Here is a 19,470-nt window from a genome sequence, read left to right as displayed (position 1 = left end):
TTATACCAAAACAACAACTTTAGCACACATCGATCATTAACCATTCATGCACATGCACATCAGAAACTAAAATATTGGCACTGAAGTCCAAGATTCAAGGAGCTCCTCTAAATCACACCCTTCTAAACCATCGTTTCCTCAACAATTAAATCCCAAAATTGGTGAATTACTATATTTCAGCTGATATTGCACTCTAAGTTTAGCAGTTTGGTGACATGCCCGAAACCATTGCAGTGGTTGCTACAAATATAATAATCCATTTTCATAAGGGATTCCCATGCACCTTCCATTTTCACAAGGGAAGTGAGTTTCTGGAAAATCCATTCCTCATATATATTCATTTCCATCTCCATTGGAAGAAGAAGAAAAAAGAGAACAACTAGTTTAGAAATTAGAACTGTTATTGTATATGCAGAGGAACAACATGATGAATGCACCCAAGAGTGGGCGTGATTCTAAGAACAAGAGGTTCCTCCTCCTCGGCGTCTCCTCCATCCTTCTGGTTGCGATGGTGGCTGCGGTCGCGGTTGGCGTCAGCCGCGTACCCCCCAAAGGGGAAGAAGGGCACTCTCCGGGGAGCGGCCAAATCAGCAGCAATCAGAGGAATGTAGATATGCTCTGCCAATCAACAGAGTATAAACAAACCTGCCACAAAAGCCTTAAAAAAGCATCAAACCAAACCACAGACATCAAAGAGCTTGTGAAAACCGCGTTCAACACAACAGCAGAGGAATTGTTAAAGCACATACACAACTCCACCCTCTACCATGAGCTAGCAAAAGACAACATGACAAGACAAGCCATGGACATATGTAACGAGGTCTTAAGCTATGCTGTTGATGGAATTCACAAATCCATTGACAATTTGGACAAATTTGAATTCAGCAAGTTGAGTGAATATGCTTATGATCTCAAGGTTTGGCTCACCGGCACACTTACTCACCAGCATACATGTTTGGATGGGTTTGAGAACACGACGACGGAAGCAGGGAAGACCATGGCTAAGGCTCTAAACATGTCTATGCAGCTGAGTAGCAATGCAATTGACATGGTCAATGCTGTGTCAACCATGCTTAATGATTTGAACCTGGACGCTCTTGTGGGTAATGTCATGAACCACACTCTCATACCATGTCATGAAACAATTATAAAAATTAAAAAAAAAAAGGTTTAAGCTCTTGGATAAAAACACATGAATAATTTTATATTATATTTGTAACAGGTAGCAGCAGTAGGAGGTTGCTTTCAGAGGAAGCGCCGTTTGTGGATGGTTTTCCGTCGTGGGTGAATGAGGGGCAGAAGCGGCTTCTGCGGGCTGCTGGGCCGGGGAACGTGAAGCCGAACGTGATTGTGGCACTTGATGGGAGTGGACAGTTCAAGACGCTTGGGGAGGCTCTTAAGACTGTTCCGCCGAAGAATGCACATCCTTTTGTGATTCATGTGAAGGCTGGTGTGTATAAGGAGATTGTGAATGTGGGGATAGATATGACACATGTTACTATCATTGGAGATGGTCCTAAAAAGACTATATTTAGTGGTAGCCAAAACTATGTTGATGGGGTCCAGACATATAACACAGCAACCTTCGGTGAGTACCATAGAACACAAGGTTTCTTATGCATTTTTTTTCTATGGAAATTATTTTGTAGACATATATGCACCCCCAATTCAAATGAAAGAGGAAAGTACAAATGGAGATGAGGGAATGTGATATAGGATGTGACATTAGAAGGGAATGGTTTGGCCTCGGTTCTCCCCTTCTTCCCCTCCCCTCCTCTTTCCTTCAAAACCTTCATCTCCCCTCCCCAAAAAAACTTCCAAACAAAGCTCTAATGAAGTTGTCATATCAATTAAAAAAGACACAAGGGAGACAATTACAAATTGACGTGAAAAAATTTTATGGGTACAATAGAGTAATGAGACACCATTTTATGATAGATGATTTTGATCGCATGTGTCACATTTTCATGTGAAAGTCCATGCTTATATTTCTCTTCATAACTATTTATGTGTTGTCAGACTTATTTAACATATATGAAGAGAAAAGTGCATACAAAATTTCAACATGACACTGACACTATTAGGTGAAGTTTAACAAATTCTTATGCTAAACAAACAAAAGCTCCAATGAAAATCTGTGAAATGGTTTTGGTACTAACGAGTTATACCTCTAATTTTTCAGGAGTGAATGCTGCTAACTTCATGGCAAAGGACATCGGTTTCGAGAACACAGCAGGATCAGAAAAGCACCAAGCAGTGGCACTCCGAGTAACAGCAGACCAAGCAGTGTTCCACAACTGCGCAATGGACGGCTTCCAAGACACCCTCTACGTCCAATCCCAACGCCAATTCTACCGCGACTGCACCATCACCGGCACCATTGACTTCGTCTTCGGCGACGCCTTCGGAGTCTTCCAGAACTGCAAGCTCATCGTCCGAAAGCCCTCCGTCGAATCCCAACAATGCCTCGTCACCGCCGGCGGAAGAACAAAAGCCGACAGCCCCAGTGCCCTTGTCTTCCAGAGCTGCCACTTCTCCGGCGAGCCTGACGTGGCAAGGTTAAAGACCAAAATATCCTTCCTCGGACGACCATGGAGAGCGTTCTCCAAAGTTGTCATCATGGATTCAATCATTGATGATGTTTTCTCACCAGAAGGTTACATGGCATGGATGGGAAGTGCTAACAAGAACACATGTACGTATCTTGAGTATAATAACAAGGGTCCTGGTGCTAACACGAAAGCAAGGGTAAAGTGGCCTGGTGTGAAGACTATCACTTCTTCTCAAGCAGCTGATTACTATCCAGGAAAGTTCTTTGGGCTTGTGAATTCCACTGAGCGTGATGCTTGGATTGTTACCTCTGGGGTGCCTTACTCCCTTGGTCCTATGGCTGCTAAAATGTAGGTAGTGTTAGGGTCAATGAGTGTTCCTATTTAGTATGTTGATGTCCTTAGAGGTCTCTGATACAATTGAATGATAGGTTATGTGTGTGTTCTTATGCATGTTTGGTTTAGATATATAAGAGTCTTGGATTGGACTTTTATGAATAGGGAAAGTAGTAGATGTTGGAAAAGCTATCATATTCATCTAATGTGACTTTTGAGTATGACTTAGGCTTTTCAACAAATTCACCCTTTTAGGGTGTGTTTGTGTAGGTATTAGTATAAATGTAAAAGAACTTATATAATTAAATTTAGTGTGTATTCAAAAGTTAAATGCAACGTGAATGAACTTTTATTTCTACTTATAAAAAGAGTTTTACAATTTTTTTGTTTTTGATTGAGCATTAATGTATATTTGCACTTATGACAACAGATATCCAAATGATTTTTTCTATATAGTGTGAAATAAAACGCAAGAAATAAAGGGTAAATGGACAGAAATTTAACACGTTAAACAAAATTGCATTTCAATATTGTATTATCACATAAATGGGTAAAGGAGGCATAAATTTAACACATTAAGAGTCTTTAATTTAAAGATGTCGTATAACAATTTTAAGGGTGGTGAGAACAACATTTCCACTTTTTTTTTATTTTTCTCTTGAGGGTGACCGCCCCTTTTAGCTATGACTGGGTTTGTCCCTATTCATAATAAGCGGAAAATATGTTGCCTTGTACGAGTTTTGTTTATAGTTTTAATAAATTTTCTATCCAAATATAGGTATAATATTTACTTTTACACTTTGAAATAAAAATTGCGTTTTGGGGACATGAAAGCGGAATTCCAAACATACACACATATATATATATATATATGTAATACCAAGTTTACTTTTAAACATGATTATATATCGTATTGTACGTTTGAGAAACCGTTTAGTTATAACATGTTCAAATAACAGTAAAATGAAAATGTTCTCTACAAATTTAGCAAATCTAAATCGAACGTGGAGGTGATCAGTATAAACTTCAAAATCATTATTAGAGTGACGGTGTTGGATTCTTGTCTTCTTTAGTCTTCAATCGACTTGATGTGTCCATTGAGTTACGAATCATTTTGTACTCATTATGTGGTTATTATGTTATTAATTTAAAGATACCATGATTCGTTAATTAATTTGAGAGTTATGACTGACGAGTTACTATGAGGGAACTTAATTAGGTCTCATGTCGTATTCTTCTCAATAACATTCAAATTCTCTTCCGGTGCTCCCTTCCACAAAAGTTCCTAAATTAATTGCTTGTTCAAATGTTAATTCATCTGTCAGTAAAGCTATGTGCACTACCTCAATAGCTATTGTAAGATCACCTTTCATGTTTGGTGCACTTTCTCCAAACACTTCATAATCTCCGAATCTATGTGTCGGTTGTCCAATTCTCTGATGTCTTTGTGGCTAAATCTGAACCTGATAACTTATTCCTCTTGTTGTATCTCCAAGGTTTGCGCATCACAGTTCCAGCTTCTGCTCTCATCCACAACCACATCTCTACTCATGACAACCATTTCAGTGACGCGACTATACAATTTTTAAACATCAGTAACACAATATCCTACAAGAAGCAATGGACAAGCTTCCTCACGAGTCACATTATATGAAGCATCTTTGCAGGAAGCAGCAACTGATACTACTTCTCCTCAGCAATACTTGAGCATTTTGCTGCTTTTGAGCATGCTTCTTGCCATGTGCATTAGAGTCATCTATTGTGACATTGTGTTAGGAGTATATGTTGTTGTCACCTCATGAACTATACCCTCAATATCACAATCCTTTTTTTTTTTTTTTGGTCAATACAATATCACAATCCTGAAAACCTAAAACAAGAAACTCCTTTTTTTGTCAATAAACTACCTCAACATTCAATTCCAAGTCAATAAGTTTAATTGGTGGGTATGGCCCAGATCTCAAGGCCCAATTACATGAAATTTGGGACTGAAGAACGAGCGGGAAAAAACATATCGAAAACATCTTGAACCTCTCTCGTCTGAGCCCCTTTCGTTTTGGTTTGTTGCCATAGCTCATCATCCTCATCTCTCTGAACTCCACACAAGCTTGGATTTTGCCACCAACCCACCTCGTTATTCCTGGGGAATTTCAAAACCCTGCAATTTTTTTCTTCTGGGTTCCCAATCCCTCACCACAACACTGAAACCCTAGGGTTTTCTCTGTGTGTGTTTGGTTGCCGGAAATTGCCGAAATTACTATGATTTGTGCAGCAATTCTGGCCAACGAAGATGACTAGAGACAATCCGGAACCAGCAGGTGGAGGATTCCACACGGTTCACGCCGAGCGGGACCTTCAATCCAATTGGGAAGTTGACCTCGCCAAGAAACTTGAGGATTATCTGCTGAAAATCTGCTCCGGCGAGATCACCGGCGAAGAAGAAGGTCACATTCCTGTGAATTTCGCTGAAGGTTGGTCGCCTGACTCATTTTCTGTTCAAAAATTTCAATTTTTATTTGCAATTACCAATTTTTTTTGTGTGGTGTGACTCTCTGATCAACTGAATTGGCTGTTTCTGGGTAATTGTAGCTGCTCTTCTGCTTCAGGGTTCCATTCAGGTGTATAGTCGAAAGGTGGAATATCTCTACAGCTTGGTACTAAAGGCTTTGGAGTTTCTCTCTCAGAAAAGGTTTGATTTTTGAGTTGAAGTTTCGCCATTTATTTGCATTCTGTTATGTTATCTGCAAATCCCTGTCCCTCTCTTGTTGTTCTCACTGTTTTTGGGGGTGGGGGTGGGGGGTTGACTGTTAGAGTAGGCGTGCGAAACCCCATTTTTCTTATCCGAACAACATGGCATTGCTGCGAAAAGAAGGCAATATAATTACCTGATATATATAGTTTTCGGACCAGGGTTTTAAATTTCCGTTGTGGCCGTTGAGATTGCGGCCGCTGCGATTTATGGTATTGTAATTTCGTTTTGAACTTTTTATCATTCCTATTGCCTTCCATAATTATTTTATCTTAATTTTTTTCTCCATTTCTCTCCAATTGTACATTATATCTCATTCCCTCTAGTTAATTTATCTCAAATTTTTTCTTATTCCCTCCCAATTTTTTTGTAGTCGGCATTTGTCTTTGCGTTTTTTACACGATGTGACTACTAGGGCCATCTAGTATGGGCTTAGTTAGCGTCCAATTTTCCATCAAACCCAAAGACGAAAGTCTCTCCTCTCACACGGCCAAAAGCCCAGTTTCATTTCATTTTCATAATTTCACCAACTTTACCCGACTAACAAACCCTAACGGCCTCACCCTGTCAGTCAGTACTCAGTCACCTTTAACAAGACCCTCATGGCCTCTGCTACTGGTTCACAGACTTGCAGCGTAGTGCGGTAGTCCTAGCTGAGCGCCTGAGCCATCTACCAAAAGACCCACACATAGCGGCAGCGCGGCCAATTTGAAAGAAAGAAAAAGAAGCACGATTGATTCGATCCGTCAGAGAGCTTACCGAAATATTAAGATTGGAGAAGTCTAAGTGAGCAGCATAGAAACATGACTACAGAGATTCAAAATGGGTGGATTGGTTCTCTGATTCTCGTAAACACCAACTGAATCCTTTCTTTTCTTCATTCATAACGCCGTTGTGTCCATTGGAATACCGCTGCGATCATCAGAACGGTCGTTGCAGCCATTAAACCGTTGTGTTGCAGTTGAAATGTGGTTTCGTAACAGCCGTTTTGGGTGATTTTTACTCACACTGCAATGGAGATCCGTGACAGTAGCGGTGCCTTCCGCAACCGCAATATTGCGGCCGCATCAGCTGATGTGAACTGCATTTTAGAACCCTGCTTCAGACTTTACCTACTCAATTACATGAAAAAAAATGAATATAGCATCAAGTGAGTAAGGTGTTTAGTGCTTTTATGGCTGCATTTATTGACATTGTCAATTTCAGAGTTGGAAATAATTTGTTGGGATCTTTTCTGATGAATTGGTTGGAAATAAATGGTAAATTTAAAATGCAAAGCTTTGCTGATGTTGTCCAGTCTTGCTTTTGGAATAATAGTTTATAATTCCTATTTGTTTCGCTTTGAATTGTGTGAGTAAAAGTATTGTATGAGAATGGGAATGCACTTAAGACCTCTGTGTAGTCTGAAACAGCTAATATGCCATATGTGATAAACATAGTTGAAATTTGCATCTGTAATATCTAGTAACAGTGGCCTAGGATCTAGATCTCATACTATTTATTACATGAAGTTTCTCAAGTATTCTAACATTTTTTAAGGGACAATGATTGTACATGGCACGGATTAGTGTTTTCATGACTAGTATGTTTCTTGTAAACATAATGTCAAGTGAAATCACCTTTTTCGTTACGGTTACTGTCACCATCAAATGTAAAGTGTCAAGTGTGAAATCTACATGTACTAGTTCAGTTCTTAGAATATTCTACAGTCTATTAACATTGTATCAGAATCTTTGCTCTGCTTGCAGTTGTCACTCACTCTTGTTTCTAGTTGCTTAATCTCAGCTTGCTCTCTAGTATCATACCTAGTTTACCTTAAAACATAATTGATTTTATTTCATAAATTGTGACTCTCTGTCCATGAGAGTGACTTTAAATAATCTGCTGACTTTTTATTTCAGTTTATTCAAACTTTATGTTATGATGTACAGCAATGTTTAATCTGACTGATGTTTCTTGTGCAGACAGCAGGAGCATGTAGATGGGACATCAGCCCAACCTGAAGAGAGTGGTCCCTCTGCTGTTGCTGATGAAGAAAATGATGAATTCTGGGGCTTAGATGACATCCCAGGTAACCTATTTAAGCGACAATATGACTAAATGGCCAAACAAGAACCATTACATTTTTTCAGTGTTAACCAAGGAATCCTCACAGCCCAAACAAGAACCATTACATAAGGGGAGTTATTGTTATCATGATTAGATTTATTTAGAATTTTTTGTTTACCATTATAGGTTTGATCTATACTGGGGGGTGTATTATATGAAAATCTTCTTTAGTTGGTAAGGTCGATTAAGCTTATTTTAATTAAATTTGGTAATCATGGTTCTGTTAGATTCTCATTGCATAGGCCTCTAGAACAAGACCAGAGATTTATTGAGAATATCTCAGATTCTAGGCTTCTCCCTTCAAGTCTTCTTTTTCTACATTCACTTTTTGATCAATTGCATGTAAACAGCTTTCTTCTGACATGCTTGTTGCTTTGTTTGACTATGAAGGGGTGCAATTGATAGATTACTTAATAACTTCTATTATATTGCAGTTGAGGAAAAGAATTCCTTGGATGCTTCAACAGGCAAAGAAGTGAACTTGGATCAATTTATAAAACCCCCTGCAAATCTAGTTGTTCTTGAAGGTGACTGCTTGGATGCTGTTGGTGATGGAGGAGAATTGGAGTCTTATCTGGTATCTTTATTTCTTGCAGCAGTTAACATAATGGTGTTTGTTTAATTTTATTCACTAATGTTCTTATGAATTTTTGCAGTTGTCCACCACTGACTTGTACCAGGATTTCATTTTATTGGACTCATCTGATGCTGTTGCAGTTGATGAGTTTCTGAAGGGTAGAAAAGCTGTTATGACACAAAATGGTACAAGTAGAGGATTCTCAAATCGTAAAAGCTTTCTATCTCCAAGACGTACTGGGGGAAGTGCTCATAGAGCATCAGCTGCAAAGAGTCCGCGTGCTAATTCCAACTGCTCTCCTAAAAATTTAAATTTTGATGACAACAATGCTGGCCCCAGTTCTCCTGTTTCTGCTGGTCTTGATAACTGTGACTTCGGATTTAATATGAATGACGGATTTGATACTTCGAGGGATTCAGACAATTCAGATGCAGATGGTGATGACCCATGGAAACCTTTGAATCCCCATGAACCAGGAAACTTGAGAGTGAAGCCCTTTAGAAAAGGTAACCTTTACCCCTTTTCTATCCTTCATCAACTCACTTTACGTCAGTTCTATATAACTTACCTATTTTATTTCTTCTTTTTGATGCAACTGCAGTGAAAGCTTTAAGAAAGACTGCCATCAATGTGACGCGTCCAATATCTACTAGCACTTTGTTTCCACCAGCAAAATTGCATGGTCCTGTCAGCCCAGAGCTCATGGAATTGTGGGAGATGCGACATCCTGCCCATGAACGAGAAAAAGAATCTCAACCTCCTCCACCCTTATATGAGAAGGTACTTTTTAATGGTTTCTCTGTTTACTAGTGCATAACTTTTTATTGTTCATACGTAATGATATGTGATGTAAATTACAGCTGAGGCAATCTCTTATTAATGAGGAGAATGAAACTGGTGGAATTTTTTTTAACTCTGAAGCAGACAATGATGACAACGAATACGATAGTGGAAATCCTGATTTTGATATGCCTGGCAGTGCCTTCATGGATGAAGATCTACCTCCTGGCAATAACGAGGTCAGGATAGAAGACCAGGAATTTGGCTGTTTATATATTCTGGTTGAAATCTTGAAAACTTGTAATATTTGCTTATGAGCTTATCTACTTGATTTAACAGCATGGAGTTGACGATGCTCATGTCAATGTTGATGAAGAATTTCCAAATTCTCAAACAAGTATGGAAGATCTTTGCCGCTCTCACCTGGTAAGAGTGCCATTCTTTGACTTTTGGGTGTAGATATGGTTATTGATCACCTGTAGAAGTCTGCTATCGAGTCTTCCGTGTTCCCCTTCTTTCCTGTATTTGTAGTTTATCTTACTGAACCCCTAAATTTACGGAGAGAAATATGTCATGTAAAGCATAGGCTCATGGTTTTTTTTGGAGAAGAGAACAAATGATAATTCACTTAAATAAACAAAAAGTATATTAACTCCATCCTTTATTTCGACATAATAGTTTCAAGGTTTAAATATTCTTTTCGTCCTTGAACTATAGCGAAATTTTGGTTTCCGTCCCTCAATTAAATTTTGCTATAGTTCAGAGACGAATAGAATATTTAACCCTAGTTTCAAAGAACTTGTAAGTTAGGGTTGTAGCCTTGTAGGTCAATTTGGACTATTTGATTTTCTTGCAATAGCATATCTTTTGCTAAAACGGTTCCTCACTGTTGTATGGTTGGTAACTGTTGTTCCTCATCCAGAATGCTCTCCTAGCTAGCATAGCTGAAAATGAGAAGCAAACTGAAATGGCTGCTAGGGTTTCAACGTGGAAACAAAGAATTGAGCACAACTTAGAAGAACAGGTGAATTCATCTTTGGAGTGTCTTTCCTCTCTCTCTCTCTCTCTCTCAGTGCTCTATATTGAATGGGCTGTTTTTGCATGACAGGATTCACACCCACCATTTGATATCCAAGACTATGGTGCAAAAATCCTTGACAAACTATCCCTTGAATCAAGCAGTGGCGGAGGTGTCCTGTCCTTTTCTGATTTGGTAAAGGGTCAAGAAAAGTATGATGTATCCAGAAGTTTTTCTGCACTTCTTCAACTGGTAATTCCCTCATTAGCAATGTTTAGTTTTCTTCTTAAACATAAAACATGTACTTCATTTTTTTTTATGTTGGATTATCCTTGAATTATTATTTCAACATGACATGTGAGTCTTACAAATTTCCAGGTAAACAATCGAGACGTAGATCTAGAAAGAAATGGATTTGAAGGGGGTTCTGTTTGCTACACCACTGATAATCCATTTCATGTTAAGCTCCTTGAGAATGATAAGAACCGGGAGAACAAGCAGCCGCCGCTGTTGTCAAAAAAGAGACAGAAGTCTCCAACGAAAAAACCACCTACAAAAGGCGGTGATGCGAACAAAACCAGAAGAGATAAGTCTCCCTCCGCGAGTTCAGGTTCTAGGAAATCTGGATCATCAGGGGTGTCGGCACCTGGAAATTGTAAGTTCTCTGTGAAGCTTGGAAAGGTGAGTAGTGGCATAAGGCTCTCCCCTGAATCTAAGAGAAGGCGTAGATCTCAGTATGCGGAACCAGTTAACTCATCTTCAGCAGGTTGATGGGATGGTTCAATTCAAGACATTTGCTTGATGTCATAGACTTAGTTGTGAAGTAAATTACAAACCTAGTTTTCATTAGATACTAACATCCATTAGTTTTCACCTGTATCATTATTGGTTTTGGCGACATTAACATATTGATGTAATAATTTCGCCTTGTACAAGATGCATTCTTAGCAATGTAATACCTTTTGTCATACTTTGGGCGATGCGTATGGAGAATGATTTGTTGGGAGAGATATACCCACATAATGTCATCTCCGAGTCTCGAGAGGATTAGTTTTATAGTTGTCGGTTGTGGGGATACATTGTTAAACCAATGTAATGCCCATCACCTTGTAACATACATATTTATCCCAATTACTGCTTATGGATCATCATAGATTATTTTTGGTAACGTTTTACATGGTTTTGTTGAAATTCTTTTAGTTGCATCACATCTTTGGTCCATCACATTATTATGTTGGTCCAATATTCTCTAACCCACCTAGTAAGTAATCTAAAACGACAAATTTTGTAAAGCGTGTGGGGTATGGGGAACAAAGTTCCGTGCTCTTAGGTTCAAGTGACAGCCCTGCTCCATTATACAATGTCCATTATCAAACAAAGAGTTCTGTTTATTTCATGACAAAAGAAAAACTCGGTATTATGTTCTAGCTGCAACTTGCAATGGTTCCCATTATGGTGTGAGAGGAACATGGTTTCTCATTCTTATGTGGGGTTGCAATGTTAATTGTTAACAGTTGAAAGCGCGTAGAAATTAGAAACAAACATGAAGAAGCTCTCCTAAAGGACAGCAGAATTTCCTGGTGAATTTGGCGAGTTCTGATTTAGTACTAACTCAATTGTTGGGACTTATCATTACCCAATAATGTTGTGTTATTGACTTTGTTTTGACTTTTTAGCCTTTTCTTTCTTTCTTTTTTCTCTTGTATTTGGGCTTAGCACCCATGTGCTAATTTTAAATACAATTCATTGGTTTTCACTTTGTTATTGGCTTAAATTATTGTTACAATAAGTGTGAATGAGACCCTATTATAATTTTCCAGTTTTGTGTATGGGAAATTAAATTTGGCTTCTCAAACACCTAACCCCGGAAGTAGAATTGACATTCAAACATATTCACATCGACTTCAAATTTCAAGAAACATTAGGTTAAAAAAACGGTTATGTTTGGATATCCATCGACACTCACTTCAAGGCAAAAAATAAATGAAACTCTTATTATGGATTGAGATAAAAGTGTTTTCATTTAAACTCAACTGGTATCTAAACACATACGGCTGGTGACTCCGCACGTATTAAAACTCGACGAAGCCTCAGAGTGTGATTGTATTGAAGTGAAATTACACACTCTGAAACTGTGAACGGAAAAGATACTTTTTGGTGAGCATCATGTCTCACAAAGATAAATTTAAAATGTGAGATTTGAAAAGTTTTGTGAGACTCCACGGTAGGCGTCAAATGTTCACCAAAATCATAGGACAAAATCAGGTTAGTCAATTCTCCTTACCCAACCCATGTAATCCCATGTGCATCATATCCTATTGAGGAGACTCCCTTATATGCTTGAGAAGATCATCATCATAAATATTCACAATATTGGTGATAAACAAAAACTAGGCAAGCAAATGAATGACATTTATGAGAAAATTTGACTAGTGACCTAAGCTGACCAACTACGCATATTAATGCTTAGAATCCGATCGACCATGTCATTAAATAGGTCACAACAATAGAGTGTCGATACGTACTTTATTGCCTTTAAATTCCAAGTTACATAGGGTCAAATGTCACGTTAAATAGTATATTTTTTCATATTTATCTCTTTTCAATACATTTCTCAACATGCTTATTAAAAAAACTAAAACATTTTACTTAAAGTAAATATGATCATCTATGAATTTTCCTCTTTACCCAAAAAAAGATATAATCAGCTACTTTTTTTAATTCATTCACACGTTTACTTTATTTTCAATCCACCTTTTATTTGTCTCACTTCATTTTCAATTTTCTGCTTATCTATTCTCTTGATTCTACTTCATTTTCACTTCACTTTTTATCTATCTCTCACTTCTCTATCAATTATACCATGTATCACATCTTTTACATTTTCTATTTTCTTCTTATCCCACTTCTCTCAATTCTATTTTCACTTCCACTAATTTTTATTTTATTTTTGAGTTCACTTTCACTAATTAAAGAATGTGAATACAACTTTATTCTTTTGTAATATATTCTCATACTTTTCTTTTAGGGAATATATTCTTATTCTTAACACTACCTAATATTCTTAACACTATCTAATATTGTATATCTTCTCACTCATTGTATTATTTCTTACATTAAACTTCATTTTCTTTCCTCTATCACCCTACATTCAAACTAGTACTCACCCCACCTCACCACTCATCTAATACAATAAAACTGTTACTTAAACGTGACTGATATTTTTCTATTATAAATTAGACACAAAGCATCATGGATAAACAGCATATAACATAGAAAAATACTCCCTCCGGTTCTATTTATAAGCATGAAAGAGAAGAAAAATCTTAGTCTTTTTTATAAGAACCAAATGAAAATTTGAGTTATATTAATTAATTTTTTCCAATGATGCCCTTATTAATTCTAACTTGTAAAATGTGTCTCATTATTTATTCTCTTTCTTTCCCACTTTTCAACACTAATAACAAAGGGTAATTTTGGAAGTTTATTTTGATTTAAAACAAATTTAATACATTTTATGTAGTTTAACTACATTTCTTAAACTATGTGAATTTTTCTTTTGTTACTTATAAATAGGACAGGAGAGAGTACACAAGAACACAAAGAGACTTATCAGTAATGGCCTCATCTGGATTGTTCACAAGAATATTAACAATGACAGACAAGGCAATTTTGTATTGTATTGTATTTTAATATTTAATTCTTAACTACTAGTTTTGAAACTAACAAAATACTAATAGAAAAAGAAAAATATCAACAAGTTTTTCCTGTGTTCTTTACTCACTAGTCACTACATACACACTCTCTTTGACTCTTTCTAGCGCCGCTAAAAAAAAAAACAATATCCATAGTCACCGCCACGAACATCATGTCATGTCCTCATCACTTCCAACACGTTTCATGTCCCCAATTTGCCACGTCATCACTCTCAACTCACTCCGAGTCGGCGCCAACTCACTGAGTCTCCTCCCGTTCACCTCGCTCCACGTCGATGCACTCCACCGCAGAGACAGAGCTGCAACCACCACCACCACTAGACGACGGGGACACGCTCCCCTTCCACTCCCTGCTGAGAATTCTCTTCAACGAAAGCATCCGACTCATCGGCGACCGGAACGACGACTGAGACGACGGCGAGTCGCCGTCAACGTTGAAACTCTCGCTCCTCGGCGGCACCTCAACTGTCACGCCGATTAACGGCGGCTTCCTCCTCGACCCAACCGACGACGAAGAAACTTCTGGGCCGGTCCGATTCTCAGTCTCCAAACCCGACCCGGAACTCGACCCGTGTTCCGGTACGTCCACCAGAACCAATTCAGGCCGGGTCTGGGTCTGGTTTTCGGGTTCAGGCTCCACCAGGGTGCGGCAGAGGGGGCAGGTGGAGTGAGAGTGGAACCACATGTCAATACAATCGGTGTGGAAAGCGTGCTTGCATTTGGGCAAAACCCGACCCGTTTCACCCGATTCAAACTCCGACAAGCAAACGGCACATTCCGGAGGTCCTTCCGGGTGGGCCTTGGGGTCGTAGGAGAAGACAGGGAGCAAGGTGATGACGGAAGCTTCCAGGCCACGTGGGGCGGCGGCGATGAAGGATACGGCGGCGGCGTAGATGCCGGGGTAGATGTCTTGTTGAAGAGTGGTGGGGTTGGTGGGGTCAGGGTAGAACACGAGCTGGGCTTGACGGCGGCGGAGGTTGTGGTGGTGGTGGTGGCGGCGGCGAGCGCGGAGGAGGTACCAGCGGGCGTAAATGTGGAGGCAGACCATTAAGACGACGATGAAGAAGAGAAGGATGATGCAAGAGAGCATGATCTTGCCGCTGAGGCTGTAGCCTTTGGCGTCGAAGACGTTTGGCATGGGGTCCACCTCCTTGAACTCGTGTTTGGCTTCATGGTTTTCCATTTCAAAGAGTGAGTGAGTGAGTTAGAGATAATAATAAGAAGAAGAAGAAGAAGAAGAAGAAGAAACGCTTAGGTTTATAGATGAAGATAGAGAGAAAGAAGAAGAAGAAGGAGAAGGTGGAGATTGGAGAAGAAAGAGTGAGGAAGGTTCTTGAGTCTTTGATAGTTGACGGGTTGACACTTGAGCATGAAAGTGAGATGGGGATGAGGTTTATACTATGCTAAGAAAATGCTTTATATTTAGATTTTTGTTGTTGTCGAATGTGAAACAATCGACATTCTTGACGCGGTTACGCTTTTCTATATTGTATCTCTTTTGTTTTCTTAAGATCAATAATGGATTATTAAGTTTCTTGGAAAGATATGAGTTCACAATTGTGGGGTTAGATTATATAGTGTCATAATCATAATTTGTGCATGCTATAAATCCAAGGACACGTAGTGTATGGTTGTGTTGAATAATTTTATGTTAGACACTTCTTTTTCACATTCATCTTAACAAAATAGAAAGAAAATTGAGTAATATAATATGTGATATGATAGAAATTATAAAGACAAAAAAAAATATGAATGTATCATTACTCATTTCTATTAAAGTTGAATCGTAAGTCAAAATAATTTAAGTATAACGTATTATATACATATGTGTATATATCCCATATATTATTTTTAATAAAAATGTTTTATTAAAATAATTTTATTTTTTTTATGGTAGAGAGATACGTCATATTCAGTAAATTATTATTTTCTGGTCAACAGTCACTAAATTCTTTTTTAAATATCTTTGTAACTCTACATTGACCTAGAAAATGAGCTTTTTGAAAAATAACAAAATATTTATTCTTAGACCAAAGTGTTGGTATGTTTTGTTGTCAGACCAAAACGATTGCTGGGAAATCTACACAAAATCCAATTAAGAGGTGTTTTTAACAGCCACTAATATTTTAGTTGAGGTGATGCATTATTAAGTGGGATACCAAACGTTAATGACACATATTGGAGTCTAAATGTTTAGTTCTATTGTCTTGACCAAAAAAAAAGTCATTTGGTCCTTTATTTTATAGAAAAGGAAAGTATACAATATGTTTTTTAGAAAAAGGGAAAAGCATGATCCAACAAAAGAAATAATGAGTGCTAGTTCATTTCACCTCCTTTTTTAACTAAGGTAATCATCATTTATAAAAATTGCACCACATTTCGTGATTAAATATTTACTGCTTTTTTTTTTTGACCTAACAAATATTTACTGCTTAGTGTGACTAGTTGCAACAATTAGGCACCATGTTCTCAATCCAATGGTCTCAATACAACCGTCCCTACTATTCTTTCGGCCTAAAGATCCATCCCTATTTGCTGGCCTATATTGGTGAAGCAACTTGGACTTTAGGCCCCATTCATTTTTGACCCACAATAAAGCCCGGTTCTTTCAACTTTTAGCTTAATTTTGGGAATTTGTTTTTTACACATCTCCTTGAGCTTGAGCTTGGTCTATATTAATTTTTTCTTGGCCACTTGAGCTGGAAGCTTATTTTATTTTTTGACAAAAAATAGTCCTATTTTGTATTTGACAAAATACACATTAAAAAGTGTTATTAATTAATTAAATTGACAAAAGAAAGAAGGTGAGCACATAAGTTTGATTGAAACCCCGGAAAATCATCTATTAGGGGATTCTCACAGATTTTAAACAAGTTTGCTGTTGTCAAATAAGTCCTAAAATTAACTAATTTTGATTGTAATTCACATAGCAATTCACATAATTGATGTGATTTTCCCCCCATAAATATTCACATATTGGTTTTGCAAATCTGATTTCCATTCCATGTGATATGCCATGGGCTGAGAAAATTGACCCCTCAAGTAGGTTACATAAACTGCACCAATCACCTCACTAGTTTCATGTGTGAGTCCTGGCGTAAATATAGCATTATTAAATGAGAGAGACCAAAAGATGTGAACCGCATTTACTACTCTTTACCAACTCTCTTTCTTTCTTTCTCTCACTCACACCCTTCAGCCCCCAAATTCATACACCAAACAAAGACTCTTTCTTTCCCTTCTCACTTTCTCACTGCACTTTTCTTCTGCTCCATTGTTTCCACCACCCCATTTTCCTCCACCCTGCAACCACCACCAACAACCATCACCACAACACAATGTCCAACAAATCCCCTGTTTTTCCCATGCCAGACCCCCAACACTTCAGTGACTATGGCTTTGACCCTCAAATCAACTATTTTCAGGTCCATTTTCTCTCTTTCTCATATTCCAAACAGAGTGTTACTTCTTCTTTTTCTATTCTTCAACTTTATTAATCATGACCATGATTTATTTATCTCTCAAAAACAGGTTTTGGAAGAAGCAATGAAGCACAAGCATGAAACAGCAAGATCCATTGACTCCATCCACTTCAAGCTTCAGAAGCCCATTTCAAACGACGATTCAAACAGAACCAAGCTTCACAACTCCAACAAGAAGAAGCGCTGGTGGAGAACAGCCCTCCTCTTCTTCAAATGGCGCCGGACCACCCACCACCACCACCACCATGACAGCGACGTTCACCAAGCCCGTGCCCGCGCCTTCAGGGCCACCGTGTCAGGACCCGTTTACTTGACTGAAAGCAGAAGCGGGTCCACCACCCCCTGCCGGACCACTAGCCGGCCGTCCTCCGGCCCGCTCGCCGGAACTTTAATGCCGCCGGTGAAGGGTGCGGTGGACATGCCGTATTTGAGCCTCAGGGAGCTCACATTTGAGCAGCAGCAGCAGCAGAAGGTGTCTCCCTCAGCCATGCCCATATACTTGGTCACTTGAACAAAATTATCAAACACATTATGTGCATAAATGGGTAGGTTTGATTTTGTGGGTGGATTTGGTGTTTGTTTTGGTTGTCTTATTTTTTATTTTATATTAACCTAACCAAAGGTGTGTGTTTGTGTGATTTGATCCATTGAGGAAAGGCTGAATCCTCTTTTTGGTGTTTGTTGCCCACTTTTATGAAAGTTATATATAATAATGAAACCTAACTCTCGTGCTTTTGACCAAAGTCTCACTTTCCTACTAAGTACTAACAATGTCTAGTGCAATTGATTGATACTGGTAAATAGTCGGACTCCTCATTATATAGTTTATGATTCAATTTTTAGGTATGAAAAAAGACTTCTCAAGAGAGGGCCATCCATGATTTTTGAGTCCCTAAAGTATTAGTCTCGTGGTTAGGGGGGAGGGTAGCTCACTTGATGAGATAAGGGAGGGAAATGAAAGAGATTCGTAAGTTGAAGGTGGCTCGCGTTTAAACTCTTACGAATAACTAATTTACTAACCATTAACATTTATAAGTATTTGTCTATAAAAAAAATTAGTCTCGTGGTGATGAAAAAAGACTTCCCACTTTCCTTGTTGTTCATATTTTGGGTCCTGAAAATGAGGATCACGGCGTATAGATTGGGTAATAATTGTTGTTACTTGCACGTTACCAAGACACCGCCAAGATTTTTATCCGTTGATTTGGACCCCATCTTAAACAATAGGAGGCCCATTGGATTTGGATTCTTTATATGTTTATACTTTCTCTTAATAAATTACGATGATAAATTGCTATACTACTGTCTACTACTATTTGTTAATGTGTTAAGATGCACTTTTAACTCATATTAGCACACATTCTTATGAGAAAACACATTTTTTTAAAAAAAGTGATGTCTATTAGAAGTTGAATAGTGTGTGAAAATTAGAGATAATGTGAAATGAGATTTATTGGGCACATGAAATAGCTTGGTTAAGACGTGAGCGTAGGACCCTGATGGCGACGTGACATGATGTAGAAAGATGCAAAAAGCGGTGAACGTTTAAGAGGAAAGTGGATGGATGTCTTTTAAAAAGTCATATATGCGCGCTCTCACTCATTTTCGTTCATTGTCAATACGACAAGCACTGTTTTATTCTTTCTACTTGTTTCATATAAATATTAACTTATATAAGGTTTGATATCTAAAATAATTACAATATCATGAACATGGGGGAAGGATGAGAGACCAGTTGAAAGGGTCAGCTTCGGAGAAAAAATCCAAATGAATAAACGGCTAAAGCATGTGCAGTAGCGATTTGCATGGCAATTGGCAAAGCAACTAGTATTGGGACCTGGTTGCATTGCATGCTAGTTGTATTGTATGTTACTCCTCTCCTTTTTTATTCATATTCTGCTAAGATCGAATATTGTTTTGGTACTAAAAAATGAGTATTGTTTTATATGTTTTATCATAAGCATCCAAATTTTAATTTCTTAGTGGTTTTGTTTTTGTGATAACATTTTGCAGGCTCATTAATAGTCTGTTAGTACCTAACAAATATAATACTCACCACACTTCAATCATACCACCAACTAATTCAATGATTATCAATCTCGTAAAATTGGCATTTATTATTTATTTTTCAATCTCTCTATTCACAATTAATTG

General features: G+C 38.1%; 4 protein-coding genes across 4 annotated transcripts; 3 read left to right on the top strand and 1 right to left on the bottom strand.

Moving 5' to 3' along the window:
• Positions 1-275: 275 nt before the first annotated feature.
• LOC130722331 (pectinesterase/pectinesterase inhibitor) lies at positions 276-3,253 on the top strand. Its single transcript, XM_057573024.1, has 3 exons — positions 276-1,103; positions 1,223-1,588; positions 2,183-3,253. Exons 1-3 carry the CDS (start codon positions 410-412, stop codon positions 2,902-2,904), a joined length of 1,782 nt encoding a protein of 593 aa, XP_057429007.1. The 5' UTR covers positions 276-409; the 3' UTR covers positions 2,905-3,253.
• A 1,630-nt stretch (positions 3,254-4,883) lies between these two features.
• Positions 4,884-11,130, top strand: LOC130722626 (condensin-2 complex subunit H2). Its single transcript, XM_057573428.1, has 11 exons — positions 4,884-5,356; positions 5,475-5,574; positions 7,599-7,705; positions 8,178-8,320; positions 8,400-8,826; positions 8,922-9,100; positions 9,181-9,339; positions 9,440-9,526; positions 10,023-10,124; positions 10,209-10,370; positions 10,497-11,130. The coding sequence occupies exons 1-11, from the start codon at positions 5,176-5,178 to the stop codon at positions 10,887-10,889; spliced, it is 2,040 nt and encodes a 679-aa protein (XP_057429411.1). The 5' UTR covers positions 4,884-5,175; the 3' UTR covers positions 10,890-11,130.
• A 2,597-nt stretch (positions 11,131-13,727) lies between these two features.
• LOC130722627 (RING-H2 finger protein ATL2-like) lies at positions 13,728-15,216 on the bottom strand. The gene has a single exon (XM_057573430.1). The coding sequence runs from the start codon at positions 15,015-15,017 to the stop codon at positions 14,073-14,075; it is 945 nt and encodes a 314-aa protein (XP_057429413.1). The 5' UTR covers positions 15,018-15,216; the 3' UTR covers positions 13,728-14,072.
• A 1,660-nt stretch (positions 15,217-16,876) lies between these two features.
• LOC130723363 (uncharacterized) lies at positions 16,877-18,059 on the top strand. The gene is made up of 2 exons (XM_057574370.1): positions 16,877-17,259; positions 17,366-18,059. Exons 1-2 carry the CDS (start codon positions 16,951-16,953, stop codon positions 17,825-17,827), a joined length of 771 nt encoding a protein of 256 aa, XP_057430353.1. The 5' UTR covers positions 16,877-16,950; the 3' UTR covers positions 17,828-18,059.
• Positions 18,060-19,470: the final 1,411 nt, after the last annotated feature.

The sequence above is a fragment of the Lotus japonicus genome, chromosome 6 (assembly GCF_012489685.1).
Source record: "Lotus japonicus ecotype B-129 chromosome 6, LjGifu_v1.2".
In the NCBI taxonomy this organism is placed as follows: Eukaryota; Viridiplantae; Streptophyta; class Magnoliopsida; order Fabales; family Fabaceae; genus Lotus; species Lotus japonicus.
Note: the sequence above shows the minus strand (reverse complement) of the source record. Positions and strands in the feature narration are given on the sequence as shown.